Source organism: Amaranthus tricolor, chromosome 14 (genome assembly GCF_026212465.1).
Source record: "Amaranthus tricolor cultivar Red isolate AtriRed21 chromosome 14, ASM2621246v1, whole genome shotgun sequence".
NCBI classification, from domain to species: Eukaryota; Viridiplantae; Streptophyta; class Magnoliopsida; order Caryophyllales; family Amaranthaceae; genus Amaranthus; species Amaranthus tricolor.
The window spans coordinates 10,305,860-10,330,721 of record NC_080060.1 but is presented as its reverse complement, the minus strand read 5'-3'; the positions used below and the strand labels follow the sequence as shown (position 1 = coordinate 10,330,721).

At 32.7% G+C, this 24,862-nt stretch overlaps 2 protein-coding genes across 2 annotated transcripts in view; one reads left to right on the top strand and one right to left on the bottom strand.

The window, feature by feature from the left end:
- The window catches only part of LOC130799624 (uncharacterized), a 417,568-nt gene that overhangs the window by 118,753 nt on the left and 273,953 nt on the right, over positions 1–24,862 (top strand). The gene's annotated exons all lie outside the window — the stretch shown is intronic.
- Positions 545–16,253, bottom strand: LOC130799613 (ABC transporter B family member 2-like). The gene is made up of 12 exons (XM_057662766.1): positions 15,786–16,253; positions 15,183–15,237; positions 14,894–15,069; positions 7,766–7,966; positions 6,076–6,335; positions 4,929–5,469; positions 4,317–4,696; positions 3,841–4,244; positions 3,190–3,431; positions 2,851–3,098; positions 2,034–2,446; positions 545–1,306 (listed from the first exon to the last, which is right to left on the bottom strand). The coding sequence occupies exons 1-12, from the start codon at positions 16,065–16,067 to the stop codon at positions 768–770; spliced, it is 3,741 nt and encodes a 1,246-aa protein (XP_057518749.1). The 5' UTR covers positions 16,068–16,253; the 3' UTR covers positions 545–767.

Below are 24,862 nucleotides of genomic sequence, written 5' to 3'. Positions count from 1 at the left end.
AATAAAAATAAAAAATAGTTGTTAATTTTACAAATAAAACTCCTCTGAAATTTCATCTATTTATCAATACCTCATGTGACTCTAATCCCTAGATCCACCACCATTACAATGCATCTCACAATGAAAACGATTTATACAACAATTGGCGAATATCAATTGTTTCATTTTAGGACGCCAATCCTTTCTGCGCTAATACACATGCTCAGACTTGAAGTGAGCCAAGTCGCTTAAGATGTGGCTAATGCGAATATACGAAGTTTAGTGAATTTTGATATTATTTTAATTCAAGCAACTTTCGCTCCTTTTATATGAGGTAATTTGAATTTATAAATTTTTTTTTTTGAAAATTCAATAATAATCGATTCCAACAGCTTTAAATAAGGTAATGAACTATACATCTATCAAGAACATATTTATGGACCCATTATTATTATAAATAGATTTTAAATCGAGAAATAAAATTTTTATAAAAATATTTTGTATGAATACATTATAAGTTCACATTTAGTTCACCTTTAGACAATCAATTTATCTTAAAGCAAGCTTGAACAATCCAAAATAATTAGCAATAATTTTTGTTATTATGCAACATTATAAGTGAAATAAAGTAGGTAAAATATATACACTTCCAAGATCACCAACAATATTATCACCCCCCAAAATAAAAATGTAAAATAGAAATAGAAAAAAAAAAAAAAAGAAAAGAAATATACTCACTCAAACAATCCCTTAACAAATATATCATGCCATAGAATTCCTGATGAGTGTTATTGTTGCTGCTGTAAACTAATAAGTTTACAGTAAGCACCATTTCTGTTCTCTATAAGACTTGAATGAGTCCCCTGTTCCACAATCTTACCATCCTGTATCACTGATATTTTATCAGCATTTCTTATGGTGGATAGCCTATGTGCCACCACAACTGTTGTTCGTTTCATCATCAGCCTCTCGAGGGCTTGTTGCACCACGCGTTCAGACTCCACATCGAGGGCACTCGTGGCTTCATCTAATAGCAATATGGCTGGATTCTTCAAAACTGCTCTTGCAATAGCCACTCTCTGTTTTTGCCCCCCGGAAAGTTGAACTCCTCTTTCACCTACCTTGGTGTTGTATCCCTCAGGAAGCCCGCTTATGAAACTATGAGCATTAGCGAGTTTGGCTGCTTCAATTACTTCGGACTCAGTAGCGCCATCTTTCCCGTAAACAATGTTGTCGTATATAGATGTCGCAAATAAAGCGGGTTCTTGTTGGACTAGGCCTATGTGCTTTCTCAGAGATTTTAGCTTCAGTCTCTTGATGTCCTTTCCTAAAACAATTATGCCATGAAGTTAATAATATGAATACATAGTCACAGACTCACAGGACATAGCCCATTTTAGATGTGTTCACTCGGGTAATCAGGTCAGGTGTTTCAGGTCAGTTCAAAATCGAGTTTTGCGTCCACATTGGTTTTTACATAATTGTAAATCCATTTTTAAGTCAGGTTAAATCGGGTTCGGTTATAAGGTCGGGTGAATATCGGGTCATCGGGTTTGTTTCAAACACCTTATAAACATCCTCAACATAAGTCTGACATTTCATTTTGAACCCCAATTATGGAATCTCTACTCAAAAAGTTGTGCCCAACACTTGGATAATTATTTGTATCCCGTAGGTACACCAGTCCGAGTAAGAGAGCAAAACAAGCAGATTAACAAAGAAGCAGCAACTTATAACCATCCTTTAGAACTAAAAATTAACAAAAGGGTATTTTTTACACCTACGTTATTTTACACATTCCATTAACTCAATGCCTTAAAGTGGCTCCCACCTAGGGTGGTGTTTGGAAGTAGGATGAATGCAACCGTACCCTTAATTGTGATAACACTAACCAAGAGATTTTCTGATTGACTGTTGTTGGAAAACATCATGTGCAACTTCGTATAAAGAAGAACTAATAGAGTAAACATGAGGAATTTATGCAAAGTGGAAAGGAAAAACTTTGAAATGTACGCAGAAGATAAAAAAAAAAAAAGAAGATAAAATGGACTAACCATCAACCATCACTTTCCCGGCAGTTGGATCATAAAACCGAAGTATAAGAGAAATGACTGAGCTCTTGCCTGAGCCACTCTGCCCGACCAGTGCCATGCTCTTTCCTGCGGGAACTTTTAGATTTAAGTCATGGAAAATTAAGACATCGGGCCTTGAAGGGTAGCTAAATTCAACTCTCCGTAGCTCAATCGATCCTTCAACCTTTGTTAGCTCTTCCCCTGTGTCCCCCTTCACCTCAGGCCTTCGGTCAATTACCTCAAAAACTGATTGAAGCATCTGATTGCCTTTAAGCAAATCTGGGGCCATTGCCAGAGTTTCACCCATGGCTAATGCTGTCACAATTAGAACCATAAATGATTTCATGACAGATTTGAATCCACATATCCCCTTTCCCATCAAATCAGAACCATACCTGGAATAGAAAACATTAACAAGATCAGACTCAGAGACTGGATCTTATTTCTAACAAAGGAAAAAACACCATCTGACGCTAATTTACAGGAAAACTATGATAATGGGCAAAAAAAAGTAAGTTTGAAACATGGCCTTCTTTCATCACTTGAATAAGTACAATTTAAATGCGACAAAATGTTAGTCATGCTTAAGGATTTAAGTTAATCAGGGAAATTTCAAAACTTGAGCTTATTGTTGCTTCTAAACATTTTGAAACCTTTTGGGATTGAGGGAGTAATCAATTTGGTATACTGATTCACTTAAAATGAGCCAAAGATAGCCCGAAAACGATCATAATTCGCTTATTTCAATTCGTGATTCGCAAGAAGATTAGTGAATCAAGTTACCGACAGAAGCATTTACCATAAAGCAAGGGCATAAGAAGAGAAGATAAAGAATTGTGAGACACCATAGAAGATTCCAGCAATCTGTCCACGTGAAAATGAACGTTTTGATGGCTCAACAAGCTCACGAGAATACAGGTCCAAAACCTTTTCTTCTGCACAGAATGCAGCAACAGTTCGGATGTTGCTAACAGCTTCACCAGCTAGCATATTTGCACCAAGGTATGCTTTACTCAAGTTGCCACCATATCCTTTCATGAAGAGTTTCTATAGGAACAAAAGAATCAATAAGATCCTAGCGGGAAAAAAATCAGTCTTTCTTTTTATAACTTGCAAAGCAAAAAGAATCCGAGTTTACCTCACTAAAATGGCCGCTGATAATCAATGGATACATCGACAGAACAACTAGAGTTAACCTCCAGTTCAACATAAAGGCAATAATAAAGGCAGTGATCACAAATCCACAGTTGAGAATCAGAATTGTCGTTCGATCAACAACAATGCTTCTCAACAAAGTTGCATCACTCTCAAGACGTGATGAAAGATTTGAACTTGAGTTACTTGCGTCATCAAACCATCCAATTTCATTACTCAATATAGCTGTGAAGGTAGAGGAGAGTTGATCAAAGTAAAGCAAATGCATAAACTTAGAAATAGCGAAACCATCACTAGGAAAAAATTAAAGTTTGCACAAATGTACTAGCCCATAAACTTTTCCATACTAATATAAGTCATAAGATCGGTAATAACTTGAGCAATTGTTTTTTAATCGGTTGATATTCAAGCAAGTGAGAAGCAACAAACCAACTCATTCATTTCGAACCTCATATCTAGATCACAAAACCCCATTATAATTTTGAAGGAAAAAAGTGCAATTGCATGTTTTGATAACCATGTAACATTAAGGGAGTTCATTTGAAATCTATGTATATACTGGGTTTGATGATGATGATGATTTGAAATCTATGGAGGAAAATAGTGTATATTTCAAAGAACCCAAAGTTTTTACCAGAGAACATCTTTTGTCGCACACGAAGGGTAAGACGCTCTCCCATGATACCAAAGAAGGTGTGAAGAAGACCGTGATTAAAGATAGAAATTACAGCACCACCACAAAATAATAGAGCAATTTTTCTAACTTCAACCTTTGTGACATCCCAAACTTCATAATAGGACACCAGAGCCTGTGTAACTCCTAGAGCAAAAAGAGGCATTTCGGATCCCGCCATTAAACAAAATATAGTACCAAACAAGCCATAGAGCCAGTCTGGCCCTACCATGGAAAGAAGCCGTCCCCACGTAACTTTTGATAATTTGGCAGGCTCTGCTACATCCTGTTGAATGGAACTCTTATCAGAACGAAAACTGGCACCGATACTTGCACCGTAGGATAGTTCTTGGGAATATTTTGTGCTGAAAAATTAAAGGAAGATCAATATGGGGATATTCTTTTGTCAAAACAAAGCACAGATCCAGAATGGATACCTTGAAGGTCGATCCATGGTTGGCCCTCGGGAAAGCAGACGTACTGTAGAGGCCGACTCTTGTAATTGAACTAGTGATGAGTAAGCACTCCCTGGAAGAGAAATTAGCTCCTCATGGCTTCCAGTTTCCACTATTTTTCCCCCGTGGACCACGGCAATGATGTCTGCATTCCTTACTGTGGAAAGTCGGTGTGCCACAACCACAGTTGTGCGACCTACCATGACACGGTCAAGTGCCTCCTGCACACTCTTTTCAGACTCTGCATCAAGTGCGCTGGTAGCTTCATCAAGTAGTAGTATTGATGGGTTCTTAACTAAGGCACGGGCTATAGCGATCCTTTGTTTCTGGCCCCCGGAAAGCTGAATTCCTCTTTCACCCACCTGTAATCATACTTTTAGTTCCAGTATACCGATGAATGCACCCAAAGAATGTCTTTTGACTTGACAAGAAAATCTTTACATCTACTTTCACAAAGCAAGAGAAGCCATTCTTGTTTCTCGTAGATGTTCAACTTATGCATTGAATCTACCAGTACCAGTAATGGCTGCGTAGGAGATTATTTGTTTTGTCCCGCATTATTTTATATCCATGCCTTTTACAGAACTGAATTACCTGAGTATCAAATCTCTCTGGCAAGTTATTGATGAAGGTGATGGCTTCTGAAAGCTTGGCAGCACGAGTAATCTCATCCAGAGTAGCATCATCTTTTCCATACAAAATGTTCTCTCTAATACTTGTTGCAAAGAGTGCAGGCTCTTGATTGACAAGACCAATTTGCTGTCTCAGCCATTTTAGATCAAGATCCTTGATATCATTCCCATCTAAAAGTATCTGTCCAGCAAGTGGCTCATAGAAGCGCTCAATCAAAGAGATTACAGTGCTCTTGCCAGATCCACTCCCACCCACAAGGGCAACGACTTTTCCCGATGGAATATCCAGGGAGAATTTATCAAAGATTTTCACTTCAGGACGAGAAGGGTAGCTAAAATATACATCCTTGAATTCGATATGGCCATCCACATTATTCAATTTCGTACCACCTTTAGAGCCTACTTTTCCAACGTTCGCTCTCTCTATCATCTCAAATATTGGATATGCAGAAACTCTTGCTCGAAGGAAGCCGGAGATATCTGGTGCAGCTTGCCCAAGTGACCTGATACATGAAGAAAAACATAAATCAACATTTTTTAAAAACATACACGATGTACAATGATAAGAAAAAATAACAATGCAAAAATATACTTAACTTTTTTGTTACCGTTCTGAGATGAGCAGTAATTTTCTTTTCAATACTAAAATCACTTAAAACGAATTATATAGCTAAAACATATAAATGGACCAAATCCCTAATACCGATATATTGTTAGTCAATAGCCCAAGTAAACGTTGGATAGTTCCTACAGCCAGAATGGTTAATCCATTTGAGGTTTTTGAGTAGACAAGAACCAACAGCGGTGGAACCTAGACTTCTGCTTATATTCAAGGGCCTAAGCCTACGGAATATCATGTTATCTATAAACCCATTCAGTACACTACATTAAAAATATCACCGCCTAAATAGAGAACAATTAGGGGAAAAAAATAAAATAGATCATTCATTTTAGTGCAAATGCCTAGAACCTACAGAGAGTAAAAGCTTTAGTTCCTAGAGACTTGGTTTTATGTTTTTGATAAAAGTGAAATAGCAAACAATATAATCAAGGCCCCAACATAGGAACAAAATGCATTATTGGGTGCTATAGCATGCGCAGTGACTTACAGGCCAGCAATAACAACATTGAGCATAGTCGTGAAAGACTCTCCTCCATTAGCTGTACCCTTGTGAACAACAATGCTGGTATACCAGACAAGCAAAGCCCAAGAAAAGAATAGAACACAGTGCAAGGAACCCATGCCCAGCCCCTTGGCCACACCTCCTTTAATTCCATATTTGTAAGTCTTCAAAAGTGCCTCTTTGTAGGAGTTTACCGCTTTCTCCTCTCCAACAAAGGCTTGGACTGTCCTCACATTTGCAATCACCTTAAACATAGTACAAGTGTGATGAGTGAAGAGATAACACAAATACTCTTAATCGACAATACGTAGCAATCACCACTAAAAATAGAGATTATCATAAACTACAAATACAGTATAGTCAAGCATATGACTGACTAATAGAGTTTTGCAAACTTTTACTTGCCGCCACAAATACCGAATGGAATCTGTAAAAATATTCATTAACTTGGTTTTGCCATTGAATATCTATTACTTGTATTCTTGGGGATACATTGTAAGTTATGCAATAGAAAGACACCATTTCGCCTAAATTAATTCCAGGCAAGGAGCCAGGAACAACATGGAAGTATTCAATGCATAATCTCAATTCAGATTATTCTTTATATTGGAAGATTGTCATACTTTTAAGACATAACAACAAATCCTAAAGATTATTTAAGTCTTCACATTCATTGATCAAGGATGAGGAACAAAGACCATAATGGCAACTACATAACCCAATTTTCCCCAACGTAGTTTTAGCAAACTCGTAGGAGGTCATTCAAAGGGATACACAGGTTCAACAAAACATGTCAACAAGCAAACATAAAAAACAGCTTAATCATCAGCTCTATTAGGAAAACCAAATCATTGTCAGCTCATCACCAAAATAGAGTCACATGAACATAATCCAGTTTACTATACAAGAAATAACCACCTTTCTTTTGTTACATTAAACAAAACAAAACAAAACTGATAGGTCACTTCCAATCACCAGCAAAATTCTTCAAAATGAATGTTACTCGGTCACCTGATCAACACACTTAATTAAGCTTGATATTAATGTACAATGCCAACCCAAACAAGTCGTCCTCATCATCACTCGCCCAAAATCAATTCAAAAGTCAATAGTAACAGCCAACGAGCCTACGAGAGTAGTCTAAAATTTCGCTTAAATGAGAATATTTACACAATATTTCTCGAGTCTTAAAGGTGTATTCACCTCACCTTATATATTACCCCTTGCATTCATTATTCCTGATCATGTTGAAACTTAGGATTCAAACTCATGAGTACCCAACAAAACCAATGACCCCAAAAATCCAAACATATGATCGATCATATTGCCCCTCTTGGGAGTTGGGATTGAACGATAGTGCCCAACAAAACCAACAACATAATAAAAATACATGATTGTTAAGAACCCAGAAATTAGTTCGAACATCCAATGACACCAACAAAACAAAAACCCAAATACCCACATAACCAAAGGAAATCTAGGTCAGAGCCTGCATTGGTTAGAAACCCTATGAATATTGAATTATGAATCTTGGGCTCATTCTATACTACTATTAATTTAAATTTGCCATTGCACATAATCATTAATAAAGATACTACATGAAGGAAGCGAACAGTTTCAAATTCAAAAAAAGAAAATGCGAAAGCAGAAAGAAGGAGAAATGGATTACACATACCTCTTCAGCAATTTCACCAGCTTTAACGTAAGATTTGCGAATCCTGGCCATGAGACCGGTGGCCACATAAGCATAGGAGCCACCAGCAAAAGCAATCGCAGGAACAATGGAAAGAGTGACGAGACTGATTTGCCATACTCTTGCGAACCCAATTGCAAATCCTGCTATAAATCTGCTTACATAGTGCAGTATCTTCCCTACCTGCAGTTAACATACACATTTCCTATTCCGTCAATTCTACAACATCTAATGATCTAATCAAACAAACTATAAATCCAAATTCCATGCTAAAAGTTAAAAACCGTGCTATGTTCATTTCTAAAATCTCCCGTATTGGTGTTTTCATTAAAAAAAATTATTTAAAATAATTTAATATATTCATGATTTTTTCTATAATAATTTTATCTATTAATTAAGTATGAATAATCACTACTTTGTCGGCTTTTTTCTAGAGTAAATTTGATAATCGAATGATTTTTTTAAAAAAAAAATTAAAATAAATCGTTGAAATTTAAAAAATGTAGAACAATATTTTAATTTTTTTTTTCAGAATTTTTTCTGTAAATTTTCAAAAGCTTTCTTTAATTTATATTAATTTTCTGTTTATTTTTCTAGTAAATTACCTACTATAATAGGTTATCCAATTATTCGAGTTTACTCTATGTAAGTACCCCTAAAAATGAGACTTATGAATAGTTAATCAATAGGTGAAATTATTAACAAAAATGAAGAAAATGATGCAAAATAATTTGTGAGTGTCAAAATATATTATTAGAAAATTCAAAATACCAAAGCTCAATATAGTTATCACCCACTTAGTTATTAGTTATATTAAAATTTGTGAATGGTAATGAAAATTTATATTTAATTTAGCTATTAAAAAAACTTGGTAAAGTTTATGATCAAATCTATTCAACTTATATTATTATTTTTCTTCACCAAATTATGTTATCTATTATCAATTAAAAATATGATATTAGGTGGTAATAAAAAATCACAAAGAAGCATATATGTTTGAAGGTGAGACTCAACTAGCATGAATTAATATATATAACACATTTATGAAAACAAAAACAAAAACTTAATGTTATTGTGATAAATGTATAAATAAACAAATGTCTCATTGATTAAATTACATAATATAGGGGTAGAGATGCACATAGTCCAGTTAGATCTGGTTTAACCGTAAAATCACATTAGATCAAAAAATTTGAGCCAAAATTTTTTCATATCAGACTACACCATTTTAAACACCAAATCGGACCAAACCAGACCGAATTGTTCTACAATGGTTTGTTCTAGTCTGCTCTATTGTTTTTACTTTTTACAATCAATTAGATAGTATTCGTGTGATGCATGACTTTATGCATTTTTTTTATATATTTGTATAAAGTATGAAAATAAAATTTTAATAAATAATACATTATTTGTCAAACAAAATTTTATCATGCATTACATTTAAGTAACCAATAACATAACTAATTACAAAAGAAATCCAAAACAAAAATATTTTGTTTTAACCATCTTAAAATATCCAACACATTAAATAATATTTAATCAAAAAATTAAAAAGTTTGTAAAATAATCAAAAGAATAAATTGAATAATATGTAGTTTTCTAATACATCATATAATTTTGTATAAAAACTCAAAAATATGTAGTTTTCTAATATCTTAAATGATGTAACTTAAAAATTCTAAATTAATATACAAAATATTGTAGTTATGAATGTTACTGAAGTTAAAAGCATAAAAAATGTATAAATAGTAATAACGACATCATCAAAAAATTTTGATGAAGTTGTGCTAAGTCTCCAATATCATGGTGAAGGAGATGACCTTGAGTATCTAATAGCTCATGCATTGGTTTGAACACTTGAGAGTGATGTTGGATGTGCAATGAGGCATGAAGAGATAAGATTTGGCTCACATGATGAACTTATTAAGGAAGCACACTTAAGATGCCTTAATGAAGGCAAAGGAGCACTCAAGGATGGCCTTAGCTTGTGCCTTGAACGACGCAAGACACAAGGAGGGAAATGCTCGAGCGAGGCAGAAGCTGGCAAATGTCAGTAGTAGGCTGCACATTGCTGCTCATTCGAGCGCTTCATTAGCACGTTCGAGTGGGCTCTAGTAGGCCCAATTTGACGTTTATGTTTCTTTGCGAGATTGGATTGGGGAACAAGCCTACTTGTCCTAGGGATTTTCTAATATGTTGTGGGCTATATAAAGGCTCAAATAGGATTAGAGAATTAGTAGAGAGAGCCTAATACTTAGAAACAACTAGGGTTAACACCATTAGAGTTTCTTCTACCTTATATTAGTGTATTTGAGAGAGATCGCCATTAAAGGTGGGATCTTTACCTTGAGAGATTGTTCTCAAGTGTGTGTGCGAGTTATGTTCGTTGATGTATGTTGATTCATTAATGAAGTAAACATCTTTTGAAAGAGTGATATCTCAGATACCTCATATAATACTTTTGTTATTCCTTTGTGTTGTGCTCTAATTTTAATATGTTTGTCCATATTGTTCTTCATCAAACTTCCCCATACCTCATGTTTCCCTTTGGTAAAAGAGCTTTGGTGAGATTCTTGGGTATTTTGGTAAGTGAAAGTGAGGATTTTAGTGAAAAAACAAGATATATGGGTGATGGAGCAAGATTTCATATGCCATTATTTGATGGAAAAATTAAATTTTGGTGTGGAAGAGTTTCGTGGAGGACTTGTTGATTCACAAGGCATAGATGATGCACTTGAAAGAACTAGGCCACCATCTTTGGAAGAAGGGAAATGAGTGGCCATAAAGACGAAATGGTGAGCATTATTCGGCTTGCAATTGCACCCAAAATCAAGTATAACTACTTGAAGGAGACTCACCTTGGTTTGTTGTTGGATAAGCTAAAGCAGTGACTGCTTCAAAATCTCTTATCAACAAGCTTTATTTAAGATGGGGTATCAAATCATAAAGGAAGATGATGTAAGTATGTAAGATCGCATCAATACATTTAATTAACTTGTGTGCCAATTGTTGAATGTTTATGAAAAGCTTTCCTACGAGGAGAAAGCCTATTACCTTTGACCTCTCTTCCTAAGAGCTATAGAAATATAGTTCGAACATTGTTTACTGGGAGGGAGTCTATTACTCTTAATCAAGCATTGGTAGCGTTGAGAGAAAATGATAGATTCATGGTAAGGTGTAAAGGGAAGATAAAAAGGTAATAGTGAGGCCTTGTATGGTGAGGGTTCTACTAGAGAGAAAACTAAGGAGAATAGTTATCAAGCAAGAGGTAAATCTCTAAGGAAAGAGTAACTTTAGTAACAAAGAGTGTTATTAGTTTTAAATGACTTCATCCCTTAAATCCACCATATTCAGTTTCTTAATCTCCATGTCATTGGGTGAAAATCACTGGGATGGAATTGTATATGTTAGTTTCTGCCATATATTTTGGTTGTAAGTTTGAACTTTAGAAGTGCTCATGCATCTCTTTTAAAAAAAGTAGTATTTTATTGTACGTTTTAATATAAGAAGAACCTGCATGTATGATTAATCATTAAGTTTTAACGCAATTGAAGTAAATTATACTCTCTCCTATTCACCTTAGGAGTTTCATTTGACTTTTTACGGATTTTAATGAGAGTCAAAAGTGGGACCCTAAGGGTAGGAAATAGAGTGGTATTATGAGTTTTTAATGTAAGCGAGGAAAATTAGTATAGGTAATGGAGGGTATAATTGAAAATAGGATAAAGCTACTAAGGGCATAAAAATCAAAAACTCATACCAAAAATAGAAATGGGACAATTAAGGTAACTTGACAATAAAAAGAAATAAAACACATAAGCTGAATAGGAGGGAGTATTATATATGTTGTTATTTAAGTTTCAATCAGCAAGTTTGACTTCTCATTATTTGCTAATTATAATCATAATTAGTAATCTTAAACGAAAAGTATCAACCAATTTATTTTGGAAACTAGTTACATAGAATTATCTTAATAGGGAGTTAGTCTTATATGGACTTGGTGCAAACTAAAATACTATGCACAAACCTTAAATTTAAGGGTTGTGAGTTAGGCAGTAGACACTACAAAAACACGGAGAATTAGCAACGACACATAGTGTTTCCCTTTGGACCCTAAATCGCCCGCAGGACGGTCTTTTGTTGCTATGCTAAATAAATGAACGCTAAAAAAACCGACACAGCGCGTCGCCAAAAATGGCAAAAATCATGGCGACCGCCTTTCTCATCGCCACCTTCTAGCAGATTTAGATGTGAACAATGCCTTCCTCGATGGGGATCTCTATGAGGAAGTTTACATGAAAGTTCCCGATGGTTTAAGAACACCTATTAATTAATATAGTATGTAAACTTAAAAAGTCTCAATATGGTCTTAAGAAAACTTCCAAACAGTAATTCTCAAAGTTAACCATTGAGATTTTTTATCAAGACATTATGGTGTAAACATAAAAAGTCTCTTGAGGAACTAAAGCAAGCATTTCTTGTTCTTGCGAAAAACATAGGATTTATTTATTTGGAGCAAGGCATTATTTAGAGCCAAAAAAAATTTAGTTTTAAGTTACTTTGTGAATGGGTACTCAAGAATTCAAAAAGGTTGTCACACTATTCAAAAAATTATTCTCTCTGTTTTTAGTTGTTTTTATTATTCAATTTTTACGCAGATCCAATGTAAATTTAAAAGTCAAATAATTTTTATTATGAGATTTTAAAGAACTTTAAAAGCTGATATTTGAAAAATATATGTTAAAACGAATCTAGCAAAATCACAAATGAATATATATATTTTTTCATATTAATCGACAAGAAATCATAGTTAAAGTTTGACACTAAAATTTGTAAATTTTATTTGAGAAAAACATACGAAAAGGAGGGTATGTTGCTTCCACTTAGGACAAGGTCTATTACGCAACGTTACTGATACTCTTAAGGCTCAAAGCTTATTCAGAACATGATTGGGGTGCCTGCCAAGCTTGTAACAAACTACATTTAATTAATTCAATAGCTTATTCTCTCCTCTAAACTCTTCTTATTTTCGAAAGTTGTGTTCTGCTATGGAGTTCTTCTTTTCCTAATTGTTAAATTTCATTACTAGCTTTTCACTTGTCCTTAAATTCCCCTATATTTTAATTAGTTTTTGGAAAAATTCTCAAAATAATCTAACATTTTCATGATTTTACTATTATAATTTCATCTAGTAATTAACCATGAATAATCCCAACTTTAGAGGCTATTTGCCTAGAGTAAACTTGGGTAACCCGATGACCTACTATATTAGGTGATTCACTAAAAAAGTAAACTAAAAATTAATATATAATTAGAAAAAAAAAAATTGGAAATTTACATCAAAAATTCTGAATAATAAAAAAGTCAAATTTTTTTTAAATTTTTGTTTAATAATTTTTTTGACATTTTATTTAAATTTATCTTTTTTTTTAAAAAAATAAAACTTGTTACAGCAAATCATCAAATTATCGGGTTTACTCTAGAAAAATACCCTTCAAAGTTAGAATTATAAATGGTTAATCAATAGGTTGAATTATTGTTGAAAAATCATAAAAAAATTGGATTACTATAGGTAATTTTTTCTTTATTTATTTGGACTTAGATTCTAAGTTCTAAGTAGAACAATGAAATAGGAATTAAAGGACTAGAAGTAGTTGAAGAAATGGATTTGATTATTTCTAAAAGAATAATATGCGAATTACATTCTTAAAGTTTTGGACGTATGTAAATTATATTCTTAATGTTTATTTTTTGCGAATTACAAACATTAAAGTATCAAAGTATATACACTCTAGGCCGAATCACAAAATTCCAACTACTTCACATAAAATTCCGGCCACCAAAATAATTAAAATTATATTATTTGATCTGAACGTTATAGACTTTGATATTTTAATTATATCAACTCGTAAAAATTAAATATTAAGGTTGATTGTAATTTATAAAAGTGTTAAATTTTAAAATTATAGTTTACAAATTATTTTTTCAAAAAGATATACAGTTATCTTGAAAATTTTTCATTATATTATATATATCAAAAGAAATTATTGAGAGGCAAAGCCATACTGCTATTAGTTTCTACGGCCCCACCCACCTCTTCATTCATTAACTTCAAGCCAAAGAACTCATGCCAGTAAACCATTTCCATTAATTTCAGCATGGACTAATCTACTACTGTCCAACCGATACTTAGGACTTAGGAGTTTTCAATAAATGCAAAGTTAATCAATTAATCAATTTTAATAAAAAGTTGAATTTGGAACTTTATGGAAGCATCTAGCAAAGAGGAATTTGCATTGTTTATAATTTTCTTTTATCTTAATAAAATAAGTAAACAACATTATTAGTAAAATTAGTTTTATTTTCTAATAAATGTTTCGATTTTATCGATTTTTATAGGAACGAATGAAAAATTCAGTTCAATGATTCAATCTAACTGACAATCAGTTAACAAACTATGTCTTTTTCACCTTAATATTAGTAATAGTATTTCAATAATTGTTGTCCATAAAAGGTTGAAAATCAAACTAACACTGTCTGTCATTATTTTTTCTCGCAATTTTACTTTATATATGAGCATTCTCAATATTATTGGCGTGTAGCCAATCAGACTATAATCCCTTAAAGTCTATCTATATGCTTAAAATTTTAGTAGTTCGCCTGTATTAGCGGGTTTATTTTATTTGTAGCTTACTCGCCCTTTTCTTAATGAGTCGGATGGATGGATAGACATGCTTTTTTTATAATAAAGTATATAACTATATATTTATGTTTTTTTCATTACAACATACGATGAAGGATTAACATATATTATTGACGTAAAAAATGTGATTTGCGCATATATTTTGAATAAGTGTTATAGGATAATAAAATAAACAGCTCCCCTTCAGCATTTATTCAATAATATAAACTTCTATGACTAAAATACAAAATATACTAATGCAACAAATAAGTTTGAGAGTAAATTATGTGAAAACTAAAAATGACAAAAATTAGAATATTTTTAGCAATTATACTCATTATATAACACATACTTCTTAAAACTCTAATTATAAAAAATAAAATAAAATAAAATAAAAGTCTAATAATAGCTAAAGCATATAAATTTACCTTTTCGGAAATAGCATCTTGAACAACTAGAATATCACTAGTAATTGCATTAATAACTTCTCCAGTAGAAGCCTCAGTATCAAAAAGACTAATATCTTGATTCAACATTGACCTTAAATATGCCATCCTCATTTTAGCTGCCTGTCTTTCTCCAGTTTGCATCCAACATGCCACCTCTTTTTTTTTTAACATCAGAATTAATTCCAATACAAATAATTCATAATTTTAAAAATTAAATAATAATTATAAACCATGTATATATTTAAGTATCACTAGCTTATTAACTCACCAACCCATGAAGAGAACAATACAACAATACTCAGGTAAACAAAGTCCATGGAATACTGCAAAATCAGCATACATAGGCAAGTTATTCACCAATCAAAGTAGTTTTAGTTACCAATCAACCAAGTATTAGGTCGGAATTAGGGGAGAAAGGTAGCGGACGGACCATACTCATATCAATTAAAGTATATAAATATTTAATTTTCAATAATACAAAGGATTTATAAATAAGACATGTAAATGAACATATCGAGTTTTGTTTCAATTTAAACAAATAATCTTTTACGAGTAAAATTATGAATTTGATTCTTGCTCACCCGTTCCTTTCCCTCGACCTATCATTTGACTAAAAAAATGCGTATAAAAGGAAGGAGTATTCTTATGATTTATAATTTGACATTTTAAAGTTTTATATGTTTCGATATATTTGTATATGTAACTTCAATTATAATTTGCTTCTATAAGGATCTAATTATTGATATTTCATTAGGGTTTTCCAAAAGGAAAATGGGAATCTACATAGCTAGGAAGTGCACTCAATTATTTTTTTCAAAAATAAAAGTAAAAATATACATAAAAAATTAAGAAAATTAAAAATAAAAATTACCTTGCCCACATCATGAGAAGTTTCTCTAGGAAAGAGATAGGCAACACCAATGAGATTAATCAATTTGCCAAAGAAAATGAAGAAAACAGGAATAGAAGCTCCATGGGCTATGGCACCAATTGAACCAACAATCATAAGCAAATAATCCAAAGGATCAGCAAATGAAAACAACTTTAGAAATGGCACACTTTTATTCTTTGATTTATTCTTTTCTTCTTCATTCGTTTTCTTAATCTCTTCTTCAATGTCATTGCTTCCATTCCCATTTGTTGTTTCTTTCATTTCAATATGATAACTAGATTAATACCTGTGCGATATACGACTTTTCAGAATGAGAAAAAAAAAAGGGAATTTTTTGAGGGATATAAAATAAAAAATGAGTTTTTGTAGGAAGGGGAGTGAGGGGGTTAGGAAGAAAGCAAGTAGTAGTTGAGAGAAATAAGTTACTTAATGTATAACCCTAAGAAGATAATACTAATTAAAATTGAAAATAATATGTTGGGTTTAAATTAATTGATGATATTTAAGTTTTAAATTACAATATCTATTAATTTATATTCTCTTTTATTCTTCAAAAATGTCTTATGTGCTTTTTGGGTACTGTTCATCTCTTGCTTTTCATTTATATTTTATTATTAATTTATCAGTTTGATTATTTATATAAACTTTTTATAATTTTTAATTGTACATAATTAAAGATATTAATAATTAAATAAGTAGATTGGATAAAATATATAAAACATATTTGTAGTAAATAGGAGGGAAAACTATTTAAAGAAAGAGCATATCCTAAAACAATAGGACTATAAAAACAAAATATTATGAGTGATTATAATCTCTTATTTTACCCTACTTTCCTACAAATACACCTGCATGCCTTATCTGATCTTGTCATTTAAGTTCAACTTGTTATTATAAGGTACTTCACATTTTTTAAAAAGAAATTCTCTTCTCTTATAAGGATTCGCATTCCACTAATACACGTGTACATAGTGGCTCCAATTTTGTTTCCCAAAATTACTATGTAAATATTACGATATCATAATAAGGATCTTGTAGGTGGCATTTTTTACCTGGGATAAAATTAATTTTAAATATTTAATTAATTAAAAATTTTATTTATACAAGTATTAATTAGATTACTTGATATATATAGTACCAAATTTAGATTTTAATTACTAAATTATACTCCCTCCATTCCAAAGAACATGTCTCATTTACTTATATATATATATATATATATATATATATATATATATATATATATATATATATATATATATATATATATATATATATGTATATAAAGTAACACGTTTTTTCGAATAGTAACACCATTTTATGTAAATAGTAACACCTTTTTGTGAGTTTTTTTTAGAATTTTTTTTCTTAAAGTAACACTTTTCTGTCTAAAAGTATCGTCTTTTTTTTCAAAAAAAAGTAACACTTTTTTGCGTAAAATTAACACATTTTTAAAACAAAAGTAACACTTTTTTGTTATTCAGATTGGTTCTCACGATTATATGGACTTGGTTCTCATGGTTATAGGGACTTGTTATTGGGTGAAGTTCTACTTTCGAAAACTTTACTAAAACAACTTTTTATAGGGACTTCTCACAAATGATATTTAATATGATAATAATTATTTTTGTGTAGATTTTAAGTTCTTGTTTTAAAGTCAATGTCACATAAGCACAACAATTATAATATTTTGCCATTTGGCAACAATGCTATAAGTATGACATTTGTCACTAAGTAATTTTTTCATTTAATTGTTTGATGTTTGATTTTAGATTTTTAAATTCTAGTTGTAAAGTTAATGCCACATAAACACGACACCTATAATATTATGCCATTTCGCAAGAGTGCTATAAACATGATATTTGTCACTTAGCAACTCTTTTATTTAATGGTTATGATATATGGTCTTAATTGTCATATATTATCTTTAATATGGTAATAATGTAATGTTAATGCCTTATAAGCACAACACCTATAATATTTTGCCATTTGGCCAGAGTTCTACAAACATGATATTTGTTATTTAGCAACTCTTTTAGGTTGTGTTTGGGAACTTGTATTTCATTTCAAATTCTTAATGTTAATTAAGGAATCATAAATGAGGAATTTGAGAATGACAAGGTTTAGCAAGTCATTCTCAAATTCTTAATTGTAACTACTTTGAAAACAAAGATGAAGTTGACTCAAATCGAATTTTAAAGTTTTTTTATTTGCCAAACACTAAATTTAATTCACTGCTGAGCGGCGGACCCAGGACTTAAACTTAGTGAGAGCAAAATCTTTAAATCATAACATGAAACTTTTTGTCTCTCAGCTGGGTTTCTTTTAAGTGTGTTTAGATCAATTCTAATTCGCTTTTAAGATTGTGGATTAGATGAACCATCACTTTTTAGGGAATATTTGTGCATTAGTTGCTCCCGCTTGTTGTTGGGAAGGAGATGGTTCATGTGTAAACGTTTTTATTTGAAATATTTTTCCATGCATGACAATTTAATTTGTACATATTAAACAATTACTCATATATCACTAATCAACAATTATTGATTGAAATTTCTATCTAAAACAATTCACTTTTTAAAATTTGAAATTTAAATAAAAAGTTACAAGAATCAATTAATCAAGAACATACTTGAATAAATAACCAGAAAATTAACCAATTGTTAATAATTGAAATTAATCAAGAATGATAATAATCAATTAATCAAGAATATATATACAATTTATTCAAAAAATGATAGTAATTGCAATTAATCAAGATTATATTATCATAGTTGACTATAATTCGCAAAATTGAATAGATATGCAAAATTGAAATTAGTAAAAAAACCATACATTTGATTATCATAACTAATCACTAACGTAATGTGTCTTAGTCGGTAGCGGGGGCAAAGCAGTATTAAAGGCTAAGTTGCATGTTCGATTACTACTTGCATTAGTTGATTGCAAAAATTTAGTTTTATTTTAAAACCAGTCTAATAGGCCCACCCATGCCAATGCATGATTTTGTGTAGGTTTTAAATTCTAGTGGTAAAGATAATACCACATAAGTACAACACCTATAATATTTCGCAATTTCACAAGAGTGCTATAAACATGATATTTTTCATTTAACAACTCTTTTATTTAATTGTATGATGCGTAATCTTAGTTTATATAGAAAATTATCATCTTAATGATTTTATGATGTTATTTCTTATTTTGTTTCTATCTTACTAAGTGTAATATTGTAACCTTTTACCTTAGTCTGTAGTAGCTGAATATAGAGTTAGGAAGCAATTATGGTCATCTGAGGTAAGGTCCAAGGAGAGGGGGTCAGGGGGAGCAACGTAAGTAGAATCTAGAACTAAGAGTGGGGACCTGGAACATAGGTACCTAGAAGCCAAGTCGTTGGAGTTGACTAATGAGCTTTCTAAATACAAGGATTCATATAGCGTGTGTTCAAGAGACCAAGTGGAAGGGGCAAAAAGCAAAAGGTATAAAGGGATATAAGCTATGGTATGCAGGTCTGGACGACAGATGTAATGGGGTTGGCATCCTAGTGTCTAAAAATATCCTAAAGCAATTGGTTGAAGTAAGGAGGTGTAATGACAGAATTATACTAGTTAGGATCGTAGTGGGGGAAGAGATCATATCCATTGTCAGTGCGTACAGGCCCAAGTTGGGCTCGATGAGCAGGTCAAGTGCAAGTTCTGAGATAACCTAGGAGACCTCAAAGCATTGAGGACAATACTTCTGATAAGCATGGGGGAGTCTACACCTGTTAGTATAGTTTTTATTGCTTTCTTAGTATAGTTTTTATTACTTCCTTAGTTGTAGATTTTACGCTTTCCTAGTTAAGTTTTTTTGCTTTCTTAGATTATGACTTTTATCATTTTTGTTATTAGTGTTGTTTTGTTTTTCCTCTTTGTTTACCCCTCACCCTAAAAAAATTAAAAAATGAAAAAATGAAAAAAAAAGAGAGAGAATGCTAGTTAAGTCTTTGCTGCGGCGCTTGCAGGTTATCTTTGTTCTCATCTTTCTCTATATTCTAGCTTCACTAGATTGTCACTTAACCCACCTAGCCATCTTCACTTAGGCTCTAGCACATCATCTCCTATTTAACCATATCATGGGGGAACCTATAGCTTGCTTGTTCATCTTTTCTATTCCTCATTTCTTGTATAGATTTAGCTTTGTGTATGCATTGTAATTTAATTTCATTATACTTGAACCTGTACTTTGTTTTTCATTGAAAAAGGGAAAAAGAAAAAAAGATACTTGAAAAGAGAAAAGTCCAGCTAGGTTGAAAACTTGAAAGGCGACTTAGGCAAAAAAGTGGCATTGAGTAGGTGAGCAAGTAAGGATTGGAAAAGATGATGAGTGGCTAGGACGAAAACCCAATTATGAGATCCTAGGAAAAATGAGATGAAAAGAGAGATTTCAATTTTCATGTATTTCATTTTGTACTTGGAGTGGCGACATAAGAAGGGGGAGCTATAAGGAAGATTATTGGGTAGGCCACCAATGGAGGGATAAGTGTAGAAAATTTTCTTTTCTATGCTTTTTGGGAGACATAAAGAGGTTGAAGTATAGGGATTTTGATACTTTTTATTAGTACTCTTATTTGTGTTGTGTTGTTTTAGCCAGGTGAAGGGGGCAAGTGATAAGGATATTTGGACTCTTGGCAAACAACGGGAATTAGTGAAGTTAAGGAAAGGGAGGCATAAGAAGTAGCTTAGGAATTGGAGACCGTGTCTTAACCTTTATTTAAATATGTTTTCACCTCGATTTGCTCAAGGACAAGAAAAGGTTAAGTATGGGAGAGTTTGATAAGTGCAATTATTTGCACTTGTTGCGCTTATTTTTATGCTCCTTTCTTGAAGTTTAGTAGTGGTTTAGGACTAATTTTAGCTCGTTTACTATAGTTATGATGATTTGATTATTTATGAGTAATTAAGTTAATTTTGATGAATATTGAACATGTTTGTGCGAGATTTGTGGCTTATACTATTGCAGAGCACTATGGGAAGGAGTAAATGGTGCCTCATAAGTTGAAGAAGTGTAAGAGCTAAACATATATCCTAAGTATGGAGAATGAATGCTTATGTAATAGCCCAAGCTATCAAAGAAGCCCCAAGCACGACTCGCCGCCAAGAAAGCAGCGAGAAGCGAAGACAAGAGAAAGCAACGAGTCGTCACTTTTACCTGGCCATAGGCGACGACTCGTAGTCAGCCACTGAACTCAGCATCCAAAGACAGAAGATAGCAACGACTCACCGCTTTTGCAACCCTTATGGGTGACGACTCGTGGTCAAGCTCTGGAAGGCTATTTTTGCAGATTTGAAAAGCAACAAGCCGCCTCTATAGGCGACGACTCGTCGCCATCTACTAACGATTATATTTTCTGTTTTATTTTAGTAGAACTTCAGTTACTTTTAAGTTTTAGTATAAATAGTGGAAGTTACATTTTATTATCATCATCTTTAGCTTTTAATTTCAGAATTCTTCCTTTAGCTTTAGAGGTTCCGTTACATGTAAAAACTTCATTGTTATATTTTCTTCATTGCAACTTATACTTTATTCATGTTTCCATTAGTAAGTATTCTTATTTTGCTCTTTAATTACTCATCTTTTTGTCTTTAATTACTCATTATTATCATGTTTAGCATCTTAATTAGGTTTTCAGCCATTGTTAATTTCTTGTTCATGAATATGTCTAGTGAGTAGATTTCTCTTCTAGGATTAAGGGATTGACCCTAATTTGAAGCATGAAATGATATTTTATTGATTAATTGTGTGAATTTTGGGTCTATTATTAAACTTATGCTTAATGTATCTTAGTTTAAATATCTTTATTAACCTTTTAAATATCTTTATTAACCTTGTCTTTAATCAGGGTTCTCCAAGCTAATGTTGTAATTGGGGTCAGATTCCTCTAAATGTGAAGAATTAAATGTACTATAATCATGATCCTCTTCTATTAGGACCTTTCTCCGGAGACTACGCATCCAGCATAGCAAGACGCTTCAAGCACTAGATTCGTCTGACTAAAATTCATACCCTTTCTTTGAACATGATTACAAGAAAAGTTATTTTTAGCAACAGAAAAAGTCGTTGCTACAAACATGATTTCGTTGCTAAAAATGTTTTTTGCAACGAACTCCATTGTTGCGGGTACAGCCGTAGCTAAAGCTTTTAGCAAAGACTATGGTGGTTGCAAAAGGTATCTGTTTTTTGCTACGAGATCTATTGTTGCAAAAGAAGTATCGTTGCAATTCCTTCCAACGTTTTTAGCAACAAAAAAGCTCGTTGCCAAATTTTCTGCATTTTTAGCTACAACTGTTTTTGTTGTTAAATTTCTGTTTTTCACAACTATTCAAGTTGTTGCAATACATGATAGTCAATCTTTTGTAACGACTTTACTGTAGGGAAAACAATTAAGTAAAATTTTTTATTAATGTTTTTAGCAACAACTATTACCGTTGCAAAAAATATACACATTTTTCGCAACAACTTTGTTATCTTTTGAAACAACCTACAATCTATATATAAAGTAGACAATTAAAATAATAAATAATTTATAACCAACTAAACTAATATCACCGATTATCATTATATATTAATTCGTATCCCGAAATATCAACTTAATCAACAATTGATGCACACAACACTTCAAAACAGAATCAAAGAAAAACAGAATCAGACAAGGTTTTTTGAAACAAGGTCTTGATATACACGTTCTGTATTGCACAACAGAAAAAACCAAGTATTTAATCCCTGTAAAACAAATTTTCTGTAATTATTTAACAAAAACAAAAAGAAATCAGCAATGCACATAGAGCAGCAATACAGAATACAAAAACTGATTTCCGACAGCAATTACCGAAATCTGCTCTATGCCCAATTTTGCAATACACACGTTGTTTGATCTATTTAAAACCAATCTTTCTTTTAACAAAAAATACACCAAAGACTCACACTATGATTACGTAAGGCTGTAATCAACGAAAATTGGAAAAATCTCACCGATCTTGAAATTTCAGAAATTTCAGAAACTCTTCGATCCTCTGTCTGAGTTGAGTGTTTGTGAGTCTCCTACTGCCCTTCCTCGAACAAAGCTCTGTTACCAAAATTACACCAAATTAAGGGGTGGATGGCACACCTTAGTTTGCCCCAAGGTGATGAATATAAATTGGAATGGAAAAGATACGAACAGCACTCAAACACAACACAAAAATAAGCTTCAAGAAACCAAATCTTGATTTTCCGGCTGACTGATTACCCTTCAATGGCTTCACTCACCACCTTCGTTTAATGGATAATGCAACCCAAGGATTGAATACTTTGTGGAATGCAACATCAGGTTATGTTTGGTCTGGTAGAATATCTTCTGACCACCCTACCTTCCACACTGATTCTTGGAGTCATTCTGCGGTATTTAGGAAGTCTCTTGGTTCATGACAACAAGGTTCAAGTAGATAGATTCCAAAACTACTCTTGGTGTTCCCAAAGAGGCACAGGTTTTCTCTGAAAGATGTCTGCAAGGTATGCTGGTCAGCAGGGACCTGCGTCTGATCTGGCAGCAAATCTTCTGAACAGTCAACCTTCTGTACTATTTCTTGGAGTCTTCCCATGATAGTTAGGAGGTTCCTTGGACCATGAAAGCAAGGCCCATGTATAGAGATTCCAAAACTACCCTTAGTGTCTCCTGGGATGCTCAGGTTGGCTCTGTGGAAGAGCTGCAAGGTATGCTGGTCAGCAAGTGGTGGCTAACAGTCTTGGTTGCCTTCTGTGCTGCTGTCTGTGCAGTCTTGAACTGTTTTTGTGTCTTGGTTGGCTTCCTCTTCGTGCTTATCTTCCTTTAGTGTCATGCTTGAGCCATGTGTGCCTTGCATACTTGGTTCACTTACACCGTGAAATCATAGGCCATAAACTTACTTTTGCTTTAATCTTATCATCTAGAATTTCAATTTGAAGTAACTCCATCAATTTTTCTTAACATTACTTTGGAAGAATCTCACATTTTCATAAATTATCCATATAAATCAAACGCAATCTCACCTTATTCAAGAAACGACGTTTAATCCCCCTAAAGCCACTGCTAGCTAATTCCACATGAATTGCACTCAGAAAATAATAGTAATAAAAAAATGCAAGTAATTTCCCAATAAAAAAAAACACACAAACATAAACCCCCAAAAAACGCAAGTAATTAAGCCCTCAAGATCTAATTGTAAATCCTCAGTTGCAAAGAAAAAGGTTAATCTATGTCATGAAATACAACCCAACATTTCAAAATCATGAAATACACATACATAAATCTGATAATTAGAACAAAGACTCAGAAAAAAGCGAATTGTTCCTTCACTGCCAAGACTGTGAAAATACGTACAACCCAACATTTCAAACTGATGAAATACACATACATTAATCTGATAATCACAACAAAGCCCAACAAATTCAAAGAACAACCCATAAATTGAGGGAATCAACAGGAAACAAGAACAAGAAATTCAAAGAAAAAATAGGCAAAAAAAAAAACTACTTGCCGTGGGTTCTTTGAGAGGTAGCTGAACGGTTCAACGCTGCAGCGTAGCGGTAGCACCGGTGTGCAGAAGGAGGCTGAAACTCCGGCGTGCAGGCGGCAGACGCTCCGGTGTGCAGTCAACAATCGCTGCGGTATGGTGTGCGGGAATAGGGTTTGTGAGGTAATCGGGTTTGTGAGGGGAATGTATTTGTGGGTTTCTAAATTGGGAGGGAAATGGGGACGAATTGTGAGGGGTGGGGTTTTGATTTGAGAGGGAAAGGAAAACAAAAATTATTAGTATAAGGGTTTTCGCAACGACTTTATTGTATCTGTATATTTAAATATTTTTTGCAACAATATATACAGTTACGAATTATTTATTTAATTTTAACAACTAAATTGTTTGTTGCAAAAAATTGGATTATACCGGTAAATTATTTTAAGGGTTGGGGAAGTTTTTTTTTTATGGCAACGATTATTTAGCAACAACAACGGATTTTGCAACAACTTGTTTTTTCGCAACGAAAAAAATATAGTCGTTGCTAAAAGT

Excerpts from the sequence above, each read along its gene's own strand:
- LOC130799613 (XM_057662766.1), bottom strand. The coding sequence starts at position 16,067 with ATGAAAGAAACAACAAATGGGAATGGAAGCAATGACATTGAAGAAGAG. Across the intron at positions 15,070-15,182 it reads ATTGTTCTCTTCATGGGTTG|AGGTGGCATGTTGGATGCAA; the intron begins GTGAGTTAATAA and ends TAAAAAAAAAAG. Across the intron at positions 3,099-3,189 it reads TCAGCGGCCATTTTAGTGAG|AAACTCTTCATGAAAGGATA; the intron begins GTAAACTCGGAT and ends TTGTTCCTATAG.